This window comes from Dermacentor andersoni, chromosome 6 (genome assembly GCF_023375885.2).
Source record: "Dermacentor andersoni chromosome 6, qqDerAnde1_hic_scaffold, whole genome shotgun sequence".
Taxonomy (NCBI): Eukaryota; Metazoa; Arthropoda; class Arachnida; order Ixodida; family Ixodidae; genus Dermacentor; species Dermacentor andersoni.
The window spans coordinates 112,443,228-112,463,929 of record NC_092819.1 but is presented as its reverse complement, the minus strand read 5'-3'; the positions used below and the strand labels follow the sequence as shown (position 1 = coordinate 112,463,929).

Here is a 20,702-nt window from a genome sequence, read left to right as displayed (position 1 = left end):
GTCGGTGGTGCCAGAATACAATGCCTACAATGTTGCCAGAGTAAAACATGAAGCTCACTTTGCATCGCTTGTAGCACGGAATGGTGGCGCGTTTGGGTCATCACCTATTAAAAGCTTCCAGTATGCTTCCAACAGCACTACGCTTCATGTTCTGTGAAACAGATAGGTGAAGATGCTTATCGCAGTAAGGTTCGCGGCGACAGCTGGGAAGGTGGCGTGCAACAACCAGGCAGGAGTTTTGCTGGAAACAGCAGTACAGTGAAGCCTTGATATAATGAACCACAATTTAACAAAACCCATTGTGTAACAAACTATTTCTGTTCCCCGATCTTAGTTCCATAGAAAGCATGAGTTCTATTTTTTCGCAATTTAACAAAGTAACTTCAAGACATTGTTTTGATTTAACAAAGTTTTGGGCCATTTCAAACATTTACTTAAAGCTTTCAGGACTATAAATCTAGCGAAAACCTATAAAAATGTTGTCTGAGGCAGAAGTAATCATTTGCATATGTCTTTCTGCATAAAGGGTTCGAGCAGTGAAAATTCCATCATGCTAACAGGATAATCGGGTTGCTTGAAGTGCGTGTAGGAATGTGGTATGCAGGAAACACTGCCGCATGATCTGTCTCATTGATAAGGAACTTGGAACTTGGGGAGGCTACAGGCTGTGCGGCAGGTCAAAGTAGCAGTGGCCGATCTCAAAGGCCACGTCTTTGTATGTTGAAGGCACCAAAGGCAATATTTAGAGCTGGAAATATGTATTGTCTGCCATGTCAGAACCCAGTGATAGTTTTGTCAGTGGAAGAGGTGAGGGGGTTGAGTGTGCAGAACATAATCAAGCATGGGCTAGAAGAGGCCTTGAAGGTGGGCTAGGGCTAGAGAGGGGCTGTCCCCCAGCCATGGCAGCACTCAGCTATTCGTGCGGCAGAGTGCATACACCATCTGCACCGTATGTGGAAGTAATCTGTGGCGGGTGCAAAGTATGGGCGAGCCAACATAGCTGGTGGCAGCATGTGCACTGCCCTCCCATGCACTTAATGCTGGAGGTCACGTAATCTCAAGTTTTTTGGAGACGCATTGAAGCGACAGGCAGCAAACACCTTTGCTTCTCTCTGTTTGCACTCATCGCGCCAGTATTGTGACAGCAAGTGTCTGCGGTCATCGAGTAAGATCTGGTTGTGTTTGGCAGTGCACGCGTGGCACCATGCTTAGTAATTTAATTAGTAAGTGAATGTTTACTTGCATAAGTTTGTCCTGGGCTTCTTAATTAAAGAACGTATAACATGCAGCAAACAACACTGAACTTGACAGTGAAAAGGCACCCAATATTTACCGTCAGCGACAACCGTGTGCGGCTGTGCTGAGTGATGTTATGTGTAGTCCTCGATTTTACCTGCTACACAGATAGGCCTTAACAAGCTGACGATTACTCGCACAGACTACCTGCCATAAAGGTGAAAATTTTCCTTCTGTTTTCTGGAAGAAATGTGGAAAGCAAAGCTTCTAAGCAATACAAGATGGCCATGAAAGGGCCCCTGACCAGATCTGGCCATTTTGAGCTGACAAGCGCACGACTTATAATGCGTGCTAACGATCGTGTCTGCAAACTAGTAGAACCACTACGTGCCACAAAAAGAGCTGAAATTTCAAACTAAATGCTGTGTGCCCTTCTCCTCGGGGGCACCATACTCCCAGCTGGAGAGTCGAGGTCAGTCGCACAAGTACGCCTACTTAAATGGCAGTGCTGGGACATCACTCACAGTGACACCTGACTTCGAGAATTATTCAACACAACATCAGTTGTTTCTTTGATCTGCTGCTTCAGCAGACAAATTAATGTTTAGAGAAATAATAAAACACACAAACCGAATGTCTGCATGTGCTTGTTTTACTTCGTACCGTACAAGAGAGATATACAGTTAAACCTCGATATAACGAAGTTGGCAAAATCGGCATTTTGCTTCGTTATATTGAAATTTCATTCTATTAAATTTGACTTTTTATGCAAATAAGTAGAGTCGCCGATTGATTTTTCTTGCACAGAAAGGGGCCGCAGAATTGTCGGGCAATTGACAAAAGCAAAGTTGAATGAGAAAATGATTCATTTCGGTAAATTTAGACGATGAATGATGCGGTTTCACGCCACGTACGTCGATGATATCTGCAGTTAAAACTGCCAGATGTTTTAGTGATTTCGAATTGTACGTTTTTCCAGTTTGTATGTTTCTCTCGCATCTTTAATGTGATAGTGTTAAGGACCACGTGTCGCAGAAAATGTGGTGTGGGCGGCGTTGTCCGTGAGGGAAAAATCATCCCGAACGACGCATGCCCTCCGTGTGGCGCATAGGCATTACTGAACTAATTGAATTTCTCAAAGTAAAATGCATCACAGAATTCGTAAAGTACGACTTACAGCGTACAGACGTGATAGCGTCGCATTGTAATTTGAATGTACAAGAAAACATCATTCTGTTACGCAGAAACTCAAACACAAACCCATTTTTCAGCTGCTGTTTGAGGTTTGACGCAGCTGTGCTTTACCTCCAGGATCAGCCCACGCAAGAGGCCGCATTTCTACCAGAAAGCTCGCCTTTGTGCATAGTGTTCGCCACCAACGCTTCCCGGTAAACGTTAAGGTCACATAAGCTGGAGTTGACAGGAAGCGTAAGAAGCAGTCAGGGATCTTTGAATGCTATCGCGTTCCATTCTTAAAGGTGAAGCTTAGGCATCCTCCACTATTTTTCTAAAATTTGTGAACTAGGTTTTACTGTATACATGTCGATTCCTAGGTAACTAAGTTTCTGATAGCTGGTGACATTCTTGCTAAGCAATATGAGTAGACTCCTGAGTATGTGCAGCACCGTGTTTTCTTGCACAAAATTTGTAAGTATAAAACTTCTTGATAAATTTTCCGATAATCAATATTAGATTAGATATTCTACTTTTTCTTGTTGATTTGATATTTGATTCAGTATCTACTATTCCATATTCAGACAGTCCTACTTTCTTCTTTAACAGGACGCTTAAGGCAAATACTAAGTCAACGTGGACTGTTTAAGGGGGGACGCGGGTTTTACATCGCGAAAAATGGCAAAAAAATCGATTTTTTTTGAAAATAACATTTTAAGTTTCTATAACCCTTTTTCTATCTAATACCCAAATATCATCACTGTAAACCACCTAGAAGTGCTCTAAAAAACTCGTTTTATTAGCCAAGGTGGCGAAAAATCTCGCGGAAATCAAGAAAGAACAGCGTTTTTCACGCCACAATATCTCCGGAACGGCACGACCGAGCGCCGCCATCTTGGTCTCGTTGGAAAGCGCATTTCTCCGTCTTCAAATCTGCCGCTCAGCGATCTCCTCCATACAGAAACAAGCGCACAAAAAGCAAACGATTGAAGGTCGTGCCGGAGCCTGCGATTGGCCGCGCCCGCCACGTGACTCCAGCGCGGTTCGCCATTGGTCCGGCGCTCGCGTCGTCTGCTCGGCTCTTTGCACCTCGCGAGTTTGATGTCTCCACCCGCCGTAATCTCGACGTATCAAAACGGGCGCTACGCGGACATCGCAGTAGCGTGGCCGATCCCTACGCTTGTGGACGTTTCAGACTCGCGGCTAAGCATTCCGAGCATCGGCGACGCGGACTTCGCGACCAAGATCCACGCGCGGAATCCTCGGACATGCGGCTAAGCCTTTCAGCACTCGGTGTTTCGAATTCGTGACAAATTCGTATCGCGCACGCAATCCTCGGAAACGCGGCGAAACATTTCGCGCATAGGGAGTCTCCGACTCGGCGATCATGCATATCGCGCGCGGACTTCTCGGACCGTCACCTAACCATTTTGTGCATCGGCGCCTCCGACTGCGCGAACAAGCGCATCGAGTGTTGACTCCTCGAGCCCGTGACTAGGAATTTCGCGCGTCGGCACGTAGGACTGCGCGAATGAGCGCGTCGAGTGTCGACTCCTCGAGCCCGCGACTAGGCATTTCGCGCGGCGGCACCTCGGACTGCACGAATAAGCGCATCGAGGGTCGACTCCTCGAGCCCGCGACTAGGCATTTCGCGCGTCGGCACCTTGAACTGCGCGACTAAGCACATCGCGCGTCGGCTCCTTGTATCTGCAGCTATGCATTTCGCACATCGGCACTTCGGACTCGCAACCAAGCACATTGCGCGTTCACTCTATTATCATATTGTCACGATAGCTCGTAACAATATCAATCATACCACCCCTTCATAAAGAGAACCTCATCATGAGCTCTGTTCACTAGGCCCCTTGGGCTGGCACACACCTGGCTGCAGAAGTGATCGAGGCATCATACAAAAGTAAAATTCTGGAAAGCATCTAGCAGCTGCATATCTATCACTGGCTCTCTGATCCTAAGTTCCACAGCCACTGTCAGGTGAAAATGACTTGGAAGGCTACTTACACTCAGAGCCTTCATTCAGTAACATGGTCAATTCTACCAAATGAAAAAAAAAATGCCTCACTGATTGTAATGGAGACTGCTATCAATCAGGCAGCCTGCATGTACAACACTGGAACTATATTCATGCCCACACAGAGTTCTGCACTTCGGTTTGAAACCCAGACACCATGCTCTTTGTAGAGCATGGTGCCTAATAGAGTTTCTTGTGCTAGTTCAGTGGCCAGTGTGCTATTATTTTGAGAGTGTGCAGTCACACATTTAGTATGGCCATTCTTACAAAACATAGAGCTTCAAAATGGTGCAATTTGTATTGCTGTAGATTCACTTCAGCAAAAGCTACATTTGTTTGAAACTTCAAATGCGTTTATTTCAGTTCGATGTTTTTGCACACTGTACTCCGCCTTACGGGTGTTTTTTCTGGGTTGTTTTTGGCCAAAAATGACAAGGGTAGTATCATTTTATTCGTATTGAAATGATCTGGGGGGTGATGCTATTTTTATTACTCTTGCACCATCATGAAAATTACATTCAGGTATAGTAATCGCTGCTAATTAGAAAAAAATTTTCATAATAAATGCAAGATTGTTTTCTTGTCCACAAAATGCTTCCAAATGAATAAAGATAGCATCACCCCCTACAGTAGGTCTTTAGCAATGGTGTCATGCATTTAGTTTTTGGTTTAGCAAGACGGAATCATCAAAAAGCCCCGTAACGAGTTTGAAATTAATTTGACTTCAGACCTCAATATTTTTTGAACTGCTACAGCTATCAAAAATCTGATTACAGATCTGAAATCAGCACGAAAAATTACCCCAGACAGTGGAGTTTGCTAAAGATTCACCCGAAAATAAGAAAAAAATTTTTAAGACCCACTTCCCCCCTTAAACACCATTCCAGAAACCTCGCAACGCTTGTTTCGTGCCAAGAAAAGACTTAATTTACGAGAAAATGGCATCTGAAGGGTCCGAATACGTCTATCGCAATGCAAGTCTCCCACCATACGACAGGGGAGTGGGGATGTTGCATACGCTTCACTGCCCTTTGCTACCGTTGGCGAGTAAAATGGCGCCCGAGAGATGGTGGCATGTTTTTGTTAACAAAACGTAAACGTGCAGCCTTGGAGAATATGAGCCAAGGCACAGTGGTGGATTCGCCGCTGGAGCTGCTTTTGGTCAAGTGGCGTGGACCGTTCAGGTATCCCACAACATCACATTGAAGCAGAATTCTCTCCTACTTGCAGTTTGTGCGAGTTTCATGAGCCAGCAATACCAGTGCAGCTCTACACAATAATGAAAGTACTGAAACACGAAAGCACAGGCGGCTTAGTGTCAAGCGAAAATGAAACCTTTTGACCGCCCACATCGTTGTTAAGGGTAATGTCAATGAGTTCTTTTTCCTAAAAATAAAGTAGAATTGGACAAGTAGCATTTTCTTTAGTCTTATAATGCAATACAATGATGTTTTTATAACGAGTGATTGAGGGCTAGTGACAAAATTCAAATGTGGAGCGTCTTTGTCGTCGGGCAAGTACTTGAATGTCCCAGGGGGTCTCTAATCGTGTCCTGCATTTACCTCAGTTTCTTTATTACTAAGGCTGTGATCGAAATGATATTGATGCCATAGAGGTTCTCGAGCACTAATCTATCACTTTAGTTTGACTTAAAATTTGCCTTTAGTGCCCCTTTAACAGTGTGCATGATACCTGGGACATCTGTTCGCTGTATCAGATGTTTCACATAACTTGAATCAAGGAATACAGAAAGGGGGTAAACTTCACCTGGGTGAAACCATCGGCGTATTGTTTGCAGTTGAGTGGCGCTCCTCAGAGTATGTTTTTACATTCCGCTTAACTAGTTATTAACTGAGATGAATTATTAAAAACATTTCCGTACTCCCTGTAGGGCCAAGTGTGTTTCACTACGTTGTCGAGGGAGTTTTCAGAAGCACCCGATCCAGTTTTTTGTGGCAGTGTACCTCGTGCATGGTGCTTCCATGTGGCTTAAAGGGCCCCTCACCGGGTCTGGCCATATTGATCTGGAAAGCCCAGTGCGTACAATATGTACTCACTATTGTGTCTGCCAGGAATTACATCGCTGTGCGCTGGGGAAAGAGCATAAGTTTCAACCTAAGCGCCGTTTGCCCTTCTCCTCACGGGTGCCACGCTCCCAGCAGGAGGGTTGACGTATGTGTGCAAGTGTGCCTACGTACACTGTGACGTTTGCGCTGTGACGTCGCTCATAGTGACACGTTACTTCGATAATTATGAAAGGCAACATCTTTTATTTGTGAAATACTTTGCATCAGAAGAGAAATTAAAGTTTAGAGAAATAATAAAACTCACAAAACAAACGTCTGCGTGCTTTTGTTTTACTGTGCCCCAAAGCAAGAGAGATGTACTTCCATTCTGCCTGCTTGTTCCCACGTCATTCGGTCGCATGTGCAGACAACGTAACTATGACATTTTCTACTGTGTTCCAGCACGTGATCATGCTCTGTGATCCGCTGGTCAGGTGTTCTTGTGCACAGCAAGCAAAATCATGGGCCGTGCGAAACTAGAGAAATGCAACAGCTCGTGCACAAAAATGTCAGCGGAAGTGCACCGCACAGAAAAAAAAAGAAGAAAGTGAGGCCCGTGACGTATACGTCACACTATCCGCCTCCAGCTCCTGTATGAGAGAATGCAGGGAAAAGAATTTCGCATGGTTGATGGCACAAGTGGAGAGAGTGACTATGTTGGTGATGATGCTGACCTCCTGAAATCATGAGTTCAGGACACTGAAATATTTCTATCTCGGCTATTGATGAATCAATAAAAAAAATTCTTGCACTAGAACGCTCCCTAGAGGGCATGTAACAACTTCCAGCATATAACCGAAATTTGCTATGTAGTCAGACGAGGGGTCCTTTAAGGAAGCCTGCAAAATATTGAAAAAAGAACAACACGTGACTGTGCTCATCCGCTATTCTATTGCAGCACATTCAGCCATTTTTCGAAAGAGCGAAGCGTGGTTGACTGCATGCTTTTAGTATACTTATTTGCTTCTGCTGTGTTGAACATATTAGTGTTTTGTGACGGTGAAATGAAGATAGGTTTGTAGACAGTGCTGACGTTCGTGCATTGCTCATGTTTTTTGCTCGCATCTGGGGAACGTTACAGGTGCCACCCACTGTGCATCATGTTTTGAGATTATGGTGCTAATAGTTATAGTGCTTCTTTATGATGCTGCACCGTGCGAGGCCTTGTGCTAGCTGTCCTCATTTGTTTTGCAGTCATGCGAGAACTGCATTGTGTGCTGGAAGCCTGGCCTGTTGGAGCAGCTGGATGTTCGGCACACAGACACCAACGTGACAGTGTTGCATCGATTCGAGTATCGCGAGTGCAACATCTGGTTCATGCGCTTCTCCATGGACTTTGAGCAGAAGGCGAGTGCTGCTGCTTGAGTTTTTCTTACAGTTGATCTCATTCATGTTCTTTGTGATGCTCACTCATCATTTTTTATTTCCCTCTCTCCCTCTTGCAGATTCTTGCACTTGGTAACCAGGTGGGCAAGACGTACGTCTGGGACATTGATGTGGACGACCCCACAACTTGCAGGTTGGTTATTATAGACAGTTTTAGCTTAGCGTCACTTATGGTCTGCTTCCCTAATATTTCATCTACTCAGGCACAGTAGAGAAATGCGTTCATGTTTTTCAGCAGAAGGGGAAGGGAACTCTTACACCTTTCATTGCCGACGTGAGCTTTGTGTGCATGCGTATTAGTGTTCTTGCGAAGTGGCCATGTGCAAATTGTTAGGAGACACGGGCCTGAGCAGAGCTTGCGGTAAACACCAAGCTAAATGTGTCTAGGTATCATCTGCCTGCAGTCTTTTCAATGGGCTAAGCATTTTCAGTGTACTATGTTGAAGTGAGGCGATCGTGGGCACAGTTACCATATTCACCAAAATCTAATGTGCACCGTTTTTTTCACAGAAGGTGGGTCCGAAAATTGCCTGCACGTTAAAATCAGATATGAAGCCAAAACCGTGTTTGCAGTGTTTGGCAACAGCCTACAGTCAGAGCTGTCAGACGCAGCATCATTGCCATCACAAAATGCCAACAGGGCACAATATTGTGATGATTGCTGTCAATTCATTTTGGGCCAACATGCACATTTACTCGTAAGGACCCTACTCTTTGGCACAACTGCTGTGGATGGAACCATGGCCACTATCAACGTGATTACTAATGCTTCTGAGGGAACACAGGCAATGTGGTGTCATGCGCAGTGTATGCACAAGAATAAAGGCAATAATAAAGGCAATAAAGGCATGAAGCAATCCTGCCATTCCTGCACGGTGATGATTATGGTGATGCGGACTTCACCTCTACCTTTTGGTTGTACGCTGGACCCGCTTTTGCTCTTTTGCATTTTATCTTTGCAGTGCTCTGTATTTCCTGTGCTCCAACGATTGTCCGAATTAACCTGTGTGCAGCCAAATACGCCTGAATGAATTTGATCCCATTAAATAATGCATATGCCTGCCGGGACCAGAGCACGAGCCTGAATTATAGGATTTTCCGAATTAACAGAGTTTTACTGTAGCCAGACTCTTCTAGAAAGCTATTTGCTTTATTAATCCTTCGAGGGTAAACTTTTTCTCCAGAAGCAACCCCACCAGAGTTGGCTTTCCTTATTGCAGATTTAAAATCTTCAGAGTGGCCCATTTAAAAAAAATTTTCTCCAATTTTTTTAAGTATCATAAAGTGTAAAGAAATATTTTCCGTAGGTAAACATGCATTGTTCATTCACGAATGCAGATGGACTTGCAGAAATACTTATAATAAGAATAAAACAGTAGATACACAGGAATACACATATATCCTGATTCAGCACTTGGGCAGTAGTCTGCATCGAAGGAATCACTACTCGACTAACTTTCAAGAGCAGTCGGCTCACATGTCACTGGCGTAATCAAACTGTTTATGTCATCATCATCATCAGCCTGGTTACGCCCACTGCAGGGCAAAGGCCTCTCCCATACTTCTCCAACAACCCCAGTTGCCGACGCACCAGCATAAAGAAGACGTGGAATTAAAGCCAGAAGTGTACACGGCATAAAAAAAAATCTTGTATCCACACAAGGTGGCAGCACTTGCTGGGCAATGGAGAGTTGAAAAATGTGACCATTTTTCAAACGTACAGACGGCATCGTAAATATGCGGCATCGACCGTTTGGGACTTGTTTGCGCCATTGTACATTTACGTGTTTGACCCTCGAAGGGTTGGAGGTATGATGCACTTGATGGCACATATTTGTTAAAGTGAGGACATGTAGGTAGCATTTATTATTTCATTGCTTAATTCTGTAGAGAATGCAGCCACGAACCTTCTAACACCCGAATTGATTCTGGAAAAACATACGCAATTTCCAAATTTTTTTAGTTGTCATAACTTTTTCTATCATTCTGCTTCTGAACATGTATTACTTACTGCTTTCTGATTAGAAATAAAACAAAATTTTAAAGAAAGGTGCTCTCGAGGGCAGCTCTTCTTGAATGTCGAGCGTAACTCGTATTTGGCAGTGGGATCAGCGCACCATTGGGCTGAACAAGCGTCTTGTCATTGGCGATATTGGTACAACCTCCAATGACAAGCACAACTTGCGATTGAGGGTTGGTTGAAGGGTTAAACAGCACATTTGTAATGGTAGTAAAGGTGGCTTTATATATGCGCCGACATGTCATATCTGTGTTGTCTCCAGTGGCAGAGTGCTACTGCCACGCTCCTGTTCCGCCGGAGCTTTCTACCCCTGCCGCCACATGGGGAGAGGTTGGCAGGAGAAGAGAAGGGCTGTCCTTGCTGAGTGCTCCACCACAGTATCTGAACCTTCAGATGCCATTAAGCTCACACATGACAGAAAGTGTGTCTCAAAGAGCTAGTTGACGCTCGGCCATGAACGTGCCTCGCTATTTGGTACCAGCACCTTTGTATCAAAAGTCCGATCACCGACTGGTTACGAGCGGCCAAGCACGAAAATGGGCGAAGGAGGCAAAGAAAGCTATTCACTTTAATAAGATGTGCTTTAGAACTGGGTAAGGGCAGTGATAGTTTATTGTGAGGTTAATTTTTATGTCAGGTTGGTGTATTCTCCTTCGCCATGTAGAGTCCTGGCTTTTGGAAAAATGTTCACTCTGCCAACAGCAGGCCGAAAATCAGTATTTTGTGCAGGAGACAACATTTCTTCAACACATCCACTGACTGTTCCCTAGCACTACCAAGGCAGGTGCTGCAATTTTTGGGGTCACCACTGGGGACAGGCGCATTCTCATGTACCAGTCGAGTTCCAGGCTCCCAGCCAGCCGTCAGTTTCAAGAGTGAAGTGATGAAATTGTTGGTCCATGTACTTCATTTCATACATGGCAGGCAACATTATGAAGGCTAGAGAGACTCTTTCACTGCTTGCATTCATAACCAAAAAAAAGTGTCACATATGAAAGATTAGGCATGCGTGATGTAATTCAGTGCAAAATTAAATCTTACGCTTTTATGTTGCAAAATTTGACATATTTGTTACATCAAAGGCATGGCTGATCTGACCTTATTATCACAAAACAAGCAGAGCGACACGTTTATAAGACCAGTGGCCACAGCGCGTCACTTGTGCTTGTGATCAAAACATAGTACGCCACTTCATGTAAACTTGTGTCCACAAGTTGTAGTTGTATTATATGAAGTCACTATTCCATAGAAAGCGTTGCAGATTAGAAACATCTGCACTGCAAAACACCCGGAGTGAGCCTTCTATAGAGGCACTATTTGTGCAGTGTTGCCTGCTTTGTAGGAAACCAGGGTGTCTACCAACCGGGAAAACCGGGAATTCTCGGGGATTTTGAGTAGTCTGGAAAAACTCGGGGAAAACTCTGGAATTTGTGCCTCTATCAGGGAAAATTAGCTGCAATTTTATTGAAAGGGTCGAAAGTCGCGGTAATGCTGGCTCGAGTACAGACAGGAATCGTAATGAATCGTCCTTGACGCCCTGTCGTCGGCTGGAGGAGTTGCCAGTGTACAGTCAACGACCGACTTCCTGGATTCCCAATAATTTGGATGGCTTCACGGCACCGCCACGTACCCACGTACCCATAGAGTCAGTGCATCAGAACCTCTGAAATTTTTGGACACAAGAACTCTTCGCCGTCCGATTTTCCAGATGTTTTGCCGTGACCGCAGATCGGAAACAGTATCAATCAAAGCCACCACCACTGCCATTTGATTACCTCGCCGCCTCGAACCGGCGCTCTTGCACACAGATCCGCTAGCAGCCGTAGCCACTACTGCGGCAACATTAGGCCTAACTGCTTTGACGTTCGCTATGAAGCTTCTTGCTGTTGGGTGCCATGTTTTTTATTGAAAGAAATCGCTGCTGTCAGCAATGGCATGGACTCTTTGTGGTCCTCGCGATTGGCATAGAAGCTTGGAAAGCACGTTGCGTTGCACAGTGCCGGTTCCCGAAAGTCAGCTTCTCGATACAGAAATCTTGCTTAATGAAGCATACGCAAAAGTATTGCAGTGAAACATAACAAGCGTGGGAAGGGCCTATTGCCATGGGACACAGTATGTTTTCGTTAATTATAAACGCGTGGACCCGGTATTTCCTGTCACAGTACGAGCACCGATATGCCTAATGCGTGTACACACAGGCCTTCAGAGCGTTTTTGAATGTGCCTGTGGTGGTTTGAGCCCCTAAGGGCAGTAAGTGACATGCATTTATTTTTCCCACTAGCCTATTTTTCGGACGTTTTCGCGGCCCCTAGGGAGTTGGAAAAATCGGACGTAGGCTGTGCAACACACCAAGAAGATCCTTCAAATTGTCCGTGGGACGAACGAGTGGCGGGAGGAGGACAAGAACAGAAAGGACCTACGCATTCAGGAATGAACGGGAAAGGAAGTGTGCTGCCGCCGTTTTGAAGGAGCTTGAGCTCAAAAAACAAAGTGTTGGCTGATGCCGAGATGCAGGTGACCCTCATCCAAACCAAAATAAACTCTTTAAAGCAGTGAAACACAGCACTAAGGCGTCGTGCCCAGGCTGCCAGTATGTCAGGACAGTTGAGGTTGACTTATGAGCTGTTGAGAGAGAATCTAAATTGTGACAAAGTTCGGGCTTATACCACTGAGCTTGCTATCAATTGATCGAAATAGTTCATATTCGAAAATATTTGCTTCTGTATGCATCTCCTTTTTATTCGTATTTGAGAATGTCCAACTCCATTTGAAATTTTTTTTGATGACATTTTATCTGCTGTGCATGTTTTAACCCCTCCCTTCTATTCTCTTTTTGAATAACATAAACACTACTCCTTAGTATTCAAATTGAATTGATGTGTTTTTTATTATTATTTTTTTCATATGTTTATTAAAGAGTGACAGCATCGGGAGATATGGTTTCAGGCCGTCTTGACATAAAACATAGTTGTGCATCACTCAGGGAATGGTGCAAAGGCACCCAGGGCAAACCTGGAAAACTCAGGGAACTTGGAAATGTCAACTTGGTAGACACCCTGGAAACGCAGTATTGATGTGTATTGGCTGGAACCTTTTGCTGAGTTCAAGTTGGCCAGTGTCAAATTAATAGGTATTTGAAGAAACTGACCACAAATGCAAACTCGTACCCATTGCGTAGTTTCATCCCACTTCTAGGAGCATGCCAGCTTCTCCTTTTATAAAGATAGACAAGTGCAGTGGCGTTATTTTATCTTGCCGTTTGTTAGTCGTCGTCCACCTGGTGGTGACACTGTGCGCCCTACTTTTCAGGAGCACAGTGCTGACTCATCCCAAGTGCACAAGTCCCGTCCGGCAGACGAACCTCAACCGGGATGGCAGCATCCTGCTTTGCATTTGTGACGACGCCACCATCTGGCGTTGGGACCGTGTCACCCGCTGACCGTGCCGCTGCACCCTATTTATACAGTTGCCAGAGCCCGGTGCGGTTAGACCGGGCGAATGTGACAGAAATGTGCTGGCTGGCTAGCTAATTCATTTCGTGTGTGGCATGCAGCTTACACAGACTGTTGAATGTTAGTATAAATGTGAGGCACCAGGTGTACGTGGTTCTCCCATGTGAACCACTGGCTCATTTAGGCTTAATTCCTATGTGAAGCTGGCACATTGCGGAGAATACATGTCTAGGTGCATTACTTGCATGTTTTGTTCGGAATAAACCAGAAGCACATGTTGTCTGTGGCAAGGCCAAAAAGAAAGAACAGCAGAGACCAGCAATCTTTTTTTTTTTCGACTCTGGACGTGTTTACAGCGACAGCAGCATTCACCATTAGTGAAGACCACCAATCATGTTGTTTACTTCATTACTTCAGAAATAAATATATTGTGGACGAAATGACACCACAAAGAAGACGCAGCAATGGAGCGCTCCTTGTTCTGAAGATTACTAGCCAGCCCAACACCATGTCATTTTGGAATCGTTTTTACTCGGCTTTTCCCTCAACTTGTTGCTCTCATTTACTACGGAAGAATGGTCAAGAAGCCAGCATTTGTGAGGTTGTTGGCTAGGGAGCTGTAGTAGAAGAATGTAACCATTTAAATTTTAAAACGAGGAAAACCAAAGGATCTCAAAAATTAATAATGTTTAAATGATGATTATAAATTGTGACATTGGAGAAATGAAAGTGTTGTTTACATAAATAATATGCGACCTCATCTTTTTTTCTTTTATGTATGCCACTTCCTTTCTGCAGGCTATATTAATGCATGTTATGAAATTTGAATTACATGTAAAGACTTTAGCCAATCTCAGACTCCCCATATGTAAGTAGACCAGTTTTATTTAGTTCAAATCTGTCAATTAATACAACCTTATGTTTACAGCTGTTTAGTAAAGCTTTTTATTTTCCATTTCCATTTTTGTCTGTCCTCGCCATAAGTGACAGATACTTCTGACCCATTCTAGGGACGACACGGGCGAGTCAAGCACCCAGGGATGGTGGTATTAAACTGCGTGCATAGTAAAATTGCATCTGTGTACAAAATACTGTTTTTACTCACGTAACGAATGCACCCCCTTACTTTCCCAATCAAAAAGTGAGCTTTTCTTTTCCTCACATAATTATCGCACCCAAAACTTGCTGCCGTAAAGTAGAAGACACACGGTACGATCCGGTGCTCGATTATTTTTTCTTTATTAGCACATAAACATACAATCAAATATTTTATCAGTCCTCCAAAGCAAAGATGCTTTTGAATGCTCTGGCCCGAATGACAGTCTTGTGCTCTAAGAACAGAGGAAACAATAGGGAGAGAGAAAAGAAATAAAAAGTACAATAGCAAAATTAAATTTCTTATATGTGCCACAAACAGTAACCTGTAGTTCGTGAAAGATGCACCGGACCTGAGGCGTTCTGTCATGCTGTAGCACTGGATAGGATGCCTGCACGTGCCAGGTGTCCGATCTGGTGCTACGTCAAGGCAAAACAGCTCTGATCCGGCTGCCATTCTGATGCATATTGTACAATGTATTCTACTTTTTAGAGATGGCTGCAAAGAAAAATAACTTGCTTAAAATTTTACCATGATAATGAATGCACTTCCAACTTTGCGCAAATTTTTCTGGGGTGATCATTATGCTAGTAAATACAGTTGTGTGAGCCTGAATGAAGTAGCCGGTTACTCAGATGAGTCATGCATACCTAGTACTCTTCGGTAAACATTTACATTTTGCGTTCGTATCATCGCTTGTTTATACAGGGTGACCCAGCTATCGTACATCGCATTTTTAAAAAAGGCGGGCCATTCTATGTGAACATAATGAAATGCATATTGTTCACAGTCAAGTAGAGCGGCCACCAGTAATTTCTTTATGATGTTTTTCAGTTTATTAAATGCGATTAGCTATTTTCTTATTTCCTGCTCTGAATGGTATGGTCAATGAAAAATTTGTGGAAAATTGAAAGAAACTTGAAAACTTGCATGTTTAGAGCCAGGTACTGTTGGCCCATTTATTTTTCCTGGCTAATAAAGCCATTGAAAAATGGAAATTATCACATGACTAACCAGTCCTCCTCTTCCTCATCGTCATCATCAGCCTCTTTTATGTCCACTGCAGGATGAAGGCCTCTCGCTGCACTCTCCAATTGTCCCTGTCCTGTGCCAACCAATTCCTATTAGCGCCCGCGAATTTTCTCATTTCATCGCTCCACGAATCTTCTGCCATCCTCAACTGCGCTTTCCTTCTCTTGGTACCCACTCTGTAAACCTTATGGTTGTTACGTTTCGCCTACGACGCGCGGTATAGCCGGCGCGGATGCAACGGACGCCGGGGCTTCGTTCAAAGCGGCGGACATTTTGGCCCGTTCAGCGCTGCCGCAACGCCTCCCCGCCAAGCGCGTCCAGGCATGTTTTAATGCCACGTGTCTTCGTGTGTGTGTGTGTGTGTGTGTGTGCGCATGTTGGTGCCCACGCTTGTCAAAGCGCGGCAGCCGGGGAGAGGAGCTCCCCCAGCTGTGAAGCGAGGAGGTCTGACCGGCGCCGGCCCGGCGGATGCGTCACCTACTCGTCTCAACGTGTCCGCGCGGCGCCGTCACGTGCGCCTCTCGCAAGCCGTTCCTTCTTGCCCTCGACTCCGAGAGTATAAAATCAGCAGCCCACGGACGCCGAGAGAGGCTCCGATTTCTTCTGTTGAGTAACGTGCTCTCCCGTCTCTCCACTTCGGTCGACCTGACCGGCCGCTCTTTTGCAATGCTAGAATAAACAAGTTGTTTTGTTAGCAGTCGACTCATGCTCTGCCAGGACCTTCGGGTGCTTCCAGTTGTGCCCCAGGCCGCCAGGCCAACGCTACCCTTGGGGCTTGCGACCCATTTGCAACAACTGGTGCCAGCGGTGAGATTGCAACAACTGGCTGCCAGCGGTGAGATCGCGACAACGGAGGCCAGCAGCGAAGATATGCGGTCGACTGTATGCTGAGCAGCACAACGGCCATCCGGCAGCAGTGCAACGAGCCCTGTGTGATGACTGGTTGCCTGCAGCGGAACGACTGCGCTGAATTCTTGGCTGCGAGGTTTGGTGAGTGCGGGACTTTCTTATTCCGAGTTTTGCCAGGCTTTTGTTAGTGTCAGAAACAGAGCTGGTCATTGTGGTTGTCGTTGCTGCCGGGTTAGTTTGCGGCAAGACAATAGTAGGCAGTAGAGAAAGCAGCATTCAGAGCAGCCATGGATTGGAAGTCGTTGCGCAAACCGAAATTGCTGGAGCTTGCAAGAGAGTTGGGTCTGGATGTCTCAGACAAACTCAGAAAACCAGAACTGCTAAGGGCTATTCTCGAGTTAGAAGCTGAGGATGACAAGCTGTCGGAATGCCTCGAGACCATTGAGGAGAGGGCAAAAAGACAGGAGCGCGAACTTAAAGAGCAAAAAGAGAAAGATGAGCGCGAACGTAAAGAACAGAAAGAGCGAGAGCAACAAGAGAAAGAAAAAGAGCGAGAGCAACAAGAGAAAGAAAAAGCGCGACCGTCAACACGCTTTGGAAATGAAGCGTCTCGATGTAGAGATGGAACGCGCTCGTAATGGAAGTCAGGCACACGGTGCAGGAGAACGAGTATTGTTCAAAATGACTGACCTGATGCGGCCGTTTAAGCTTGGAGAGGACATTGGTTTGTTCCTGGTTAACTTTGAGCGAACGTGCGAGAAGCAGGGCTTCTCTCGGGAAACGTGGCCTCGGGAAACGTGGTCTCGGGAAACAGCGCTTGCTCACTTTGTTACCCGGCGAGGCGGCCGACGTAGTCGCTCGCTTGAAGAGAGAGGAGGCAGAGGATTTCGACAAAGTGAAATCGAGTCTGCTAAAAAAGTACAGGCTGTCAGCGGAGGTGTTCCGTCGGAAGTTTCGGGAAAATGAGAAAGGCAGAAGTGAGTCATATACAGAGTTTGCCTACAGGCTTATGTCAAACATGCAGGAGTGGCTCAAAGAAGAGAAAGCGTTTGGTGACCACGAGAAAGTTCTGCAGTGTTTCGGGCTGGAACAGTTCCATAGTCGGTTACCTGAGAACGTGCGGTACTGGGTCTTGGATAGGCCAGACGTTAGTACGGTGGCTAAAGCCGCCGAGCTAGCCGAGGAGTTTGTGACGCGTCGGGCTCGCGGAGCTAAGGACGGTCAAAAGGGTGGATTTGGCTCCAAGTTTGAGAGGCCGAAGTTCACGCCCATGAGAGCAAGGGGCGACACACGTAGTGCGGATGCGAGTGAAAGCAGTCCGACCGAACGTAAGGAGACGGCGGCAGCCGAAGCCGAACGCAGAAAGCGGTTCGAGACGAGGCAAGCGCGCGTTTGTTATACGTGCCAGAAGCCGGGTCACTTTTCGGCGCAGTGTCCAGAAACGAAAACAAAAGTCGTGTTTTTGTCATTATGCAGCACTGACGAGAACATGAAGCTTCTCGAGCCTTACATGCGAGACCTCCTCGTGAACGGGAAAGAATGCCGAGTGCTTCGTGATTCCGCAGCTACAATGGATGTAGTTCACCCCTCTTATGTAGAACCCGATATGTTCACGGGCGAGTGCGCATGGATCAAGCAAGCCGTGGAAGCTCATAGCGTGTGTCTGCCCGTAGCAAAAGTGCTTATTGAAGGACCTTTCGGAGCGCTTGAGACAGAGGCCGCAGTGTCATTTATGCTGCCCCCCCAGTACCCCTACCTATTTTCGAACAGGTCCGATCACCTCCTGCGCGAGAAGGGGCTTTTGTTTGGTGAGGCTAGCGTTCAGGCCTTAACCAGATGGAAAGTTCGGGAGCTCGCTGCAAAGGCGGTAGTTGCGGGGCCGACGTTGTCGAACAATGAGAAAGGGTCAGAGGCGCAGCAAGCTGATATTCAGAGCACGTCCGAACTGAATAAAATTGAGCCTGTAGCGTTGAAGGCACCAGATACTGGAGAGGAAATGCCCGACACGGGAAAGTTAGAAGAACTATCTGCAGATTTGCTCATCGCGCCTACGTCAGATGGACTTAATAGGTTGTTAAAAGTCAGCCGGTCGGCTTTGATAGCCGAGCAAAAAAAGGATGGCAGCCTAGAAAACATGCGCTGCAATGTCAAAGAAGGTATCGCCAAGAAAAATGCTCGTTTTGTGGAAAGAGGTGGGGTCCTGTACCGTAAGTATCTAGACCGCAGGGGAGTGGAGTTCGATCAGCTGATCGTGCCTCAATGCTACCCTCAGGATCTGTTGCGCTTGTCGCATGGAGGTTCGTCGTCCGGACACCTAGGAGTTAAGAAGACTAAGGATCGTCTCTTGCAAGAGTACTATTGGCCAGGGTGTTTTCGTGACGCAGACCACTTTGTGAGGACATGTGACACCTGTCAGCGGGTGGGCAAACCAGGGGACAAATCGAGGGCGCCGTTGAAGTTGGTACCTATCATTACTGAGCCTTTTAGACGGCTCGTTATTGATACAGTGGGACTTCTGCCGGTAACAGCCACGGGGTACAGACACATTTTGACTGTGATCTGCCCAGCGACAAAGTTCCCTGAAGCAGTGCCGCTTAAAGAACTCAGCTCAGTTGAGGTAGTCAATGCACTACTGTCCATATTTGCGCGAGTTGGTATTCCTGCGGAAATCCAGTCAGATCAGGCCACAGTGTTTACTAGCGCTTTGACGACAGCCTTTCTCGAAAGGTGTGGGGTAAAGCTGTTACACAACTCAGTGTACTACCCACAGTCGAATTCCGTTGAGAAGCTCCACTCCGTAATGAAGCGCGTGTTGAGAGCATTGTGGTTTGCACAACAAACTGACTGGGAGCTGTGTCTGCCTGGGGTGATGTTTGCATTAAGGACTGCGTCGCATGCGGCTACGGGGTTTTCGCCAGCTAAGCTGGTGTACGGTCGCTCGCTGCGGTCTCCGCTTCGCATGCTTCAAGACGGATCACTGCCCTCTCCAATGGCTGCAGACCATCTCTTCCACAAATGGCCGCCTCCTGCGCTGTAGCCTCGCTTTGCAACAATATTCCTTTGAGGTGCGTTACAAAAAGGGGAGTCTCAACGGTAATGCCGATGGCTTAAGTCGAGGCCCCTAACGTAGAAATCAGCCTCAAAGTTATTTGTTACTGATGTTTTCTTCCTGAGGCAGGATTTTTAACATATTGCTTTTGTTTAGTGTTTCAAAGTCATGACGTGCTTTCTAGTGCAATTTTCCAATTTGTGGACGCGTTCTGAGTGCTGCTAAACTACTGTAAGGAACTAGGCAGTAGTATAAAAGGGGAAAGAGCCTGGCATGGCTTAGTGAGGGTTGTGTCGTGCTTGCTGACTGAGCGGTTGAGTTTCGGTGTAGTTCTAACGCTTGCTGGGAACGAGAACAAAAATGGCAACTCTCCCGAAGTCACTTTGCAGTGTCCTGTGTGAACCTGAACGTGAGAACGAGGCCTTCTCTGTGCGCTGCGCTCAAGAAACGCCGAAGGACGACCGACTTCGGTTATGAGCATCATAGAGCGACATCCCTCCGGACAGCGGATGCAGTCCCCTGACCATCGGGATCTCCTTCTCCCGGCGGGGCAGTCTGTTACGTTTCGCCTACGACGCGCGGTATAGCCGGCGCGGATGCAACGGACGCCGGGGCTTCGTTCAAAGCGGCGGACATTTTGGCCCGTTCAGCGCTGCCGCAACACCTCCCCGCCAAGCGCGTCCAGGCATGTTTTAATGCCACGTGTCTTCGTGTGTGCGTGTGTGTGTGTGTGTGCATGTTGGTGCCCACGCTTGTCAAAGCGCGGCAGCCGGGGAGAGGAGCTCCCCCAGCTGTGAAGCGAGGAGGTCTGACCGGCGCCGGCCCGGCGGATGCGCCACCTACTCGTCTCAACGTGTCCGCGCGGCGCCGTCACGTGTGCCTCTCGCAAGCCGTTCCTGCTTGCCCTCGACTCCGAGAGAATAAAATCAGCAGCCCACGGACGCCGAGGGAGGCTCCGATTTCTTCCGTCGAGTAACGTGCTCTCCCGTCTCTCCACTTCGGTCGACCTGACCGGCCGCTCTTTTGCGATGCTAGAATAAACAAGTTGTTCTGTTAGCAGTCGATTCATGCTTTGCCAGGACCTTCGGATGCTTCCAGTTGTGTCCCAGGCCGCCAGGCCAACGCTACCCTTGGGGCTTGCGACCCCATTTGCAACAACTGGTGCCAGCGGTGAGATTGCAACATGGTCTAATGGTTATCTAACCTGCGGATTACACGACCTGCCCAGCTCCATTTTTTTCTCTTAATGTCAATTAGGATATCGGCTATATCCGTTTGCTCTCTGATCCAAACCACTCTCTTTCTGTCTCTTAA

General features: G+C 46.5%; 1 protein-coding gene across 1 annotated transcript in view; it reads left to right on the top strand.

The window, feature by feature from the left end:
* Nucleotides 1-13,823, top strand: part of LOC126522282 (polycomb protein eed-like) — a 99,921-nt gene extending 86,098 nt beyond the window's left edge. Inside the window, exons 10-12 of the mRNA XM_050171003.3 lie at nucleotides 7,699-7,851; nucleotides 7,950-8,023; nucleotides 13,220-13,823. Of these exons, the coding sequence (XP_050026960.1) occupies nucleotides 7,699-7,851; nucleotides 7,950-8,023; nucleotides 13,220-13,349 (357 nt within the window). The 3' untranslated portion in view covers nucleotides 13,350-13,823. The remainder of the gene's footprint in view (nucleotides 1-7,698; nucleotides 7,852-7,949; nucleotides 8,024-13,219) is intronic.
* Nucleotides 13,824-20,702: the final 6,879 nt, after the last annotated feature.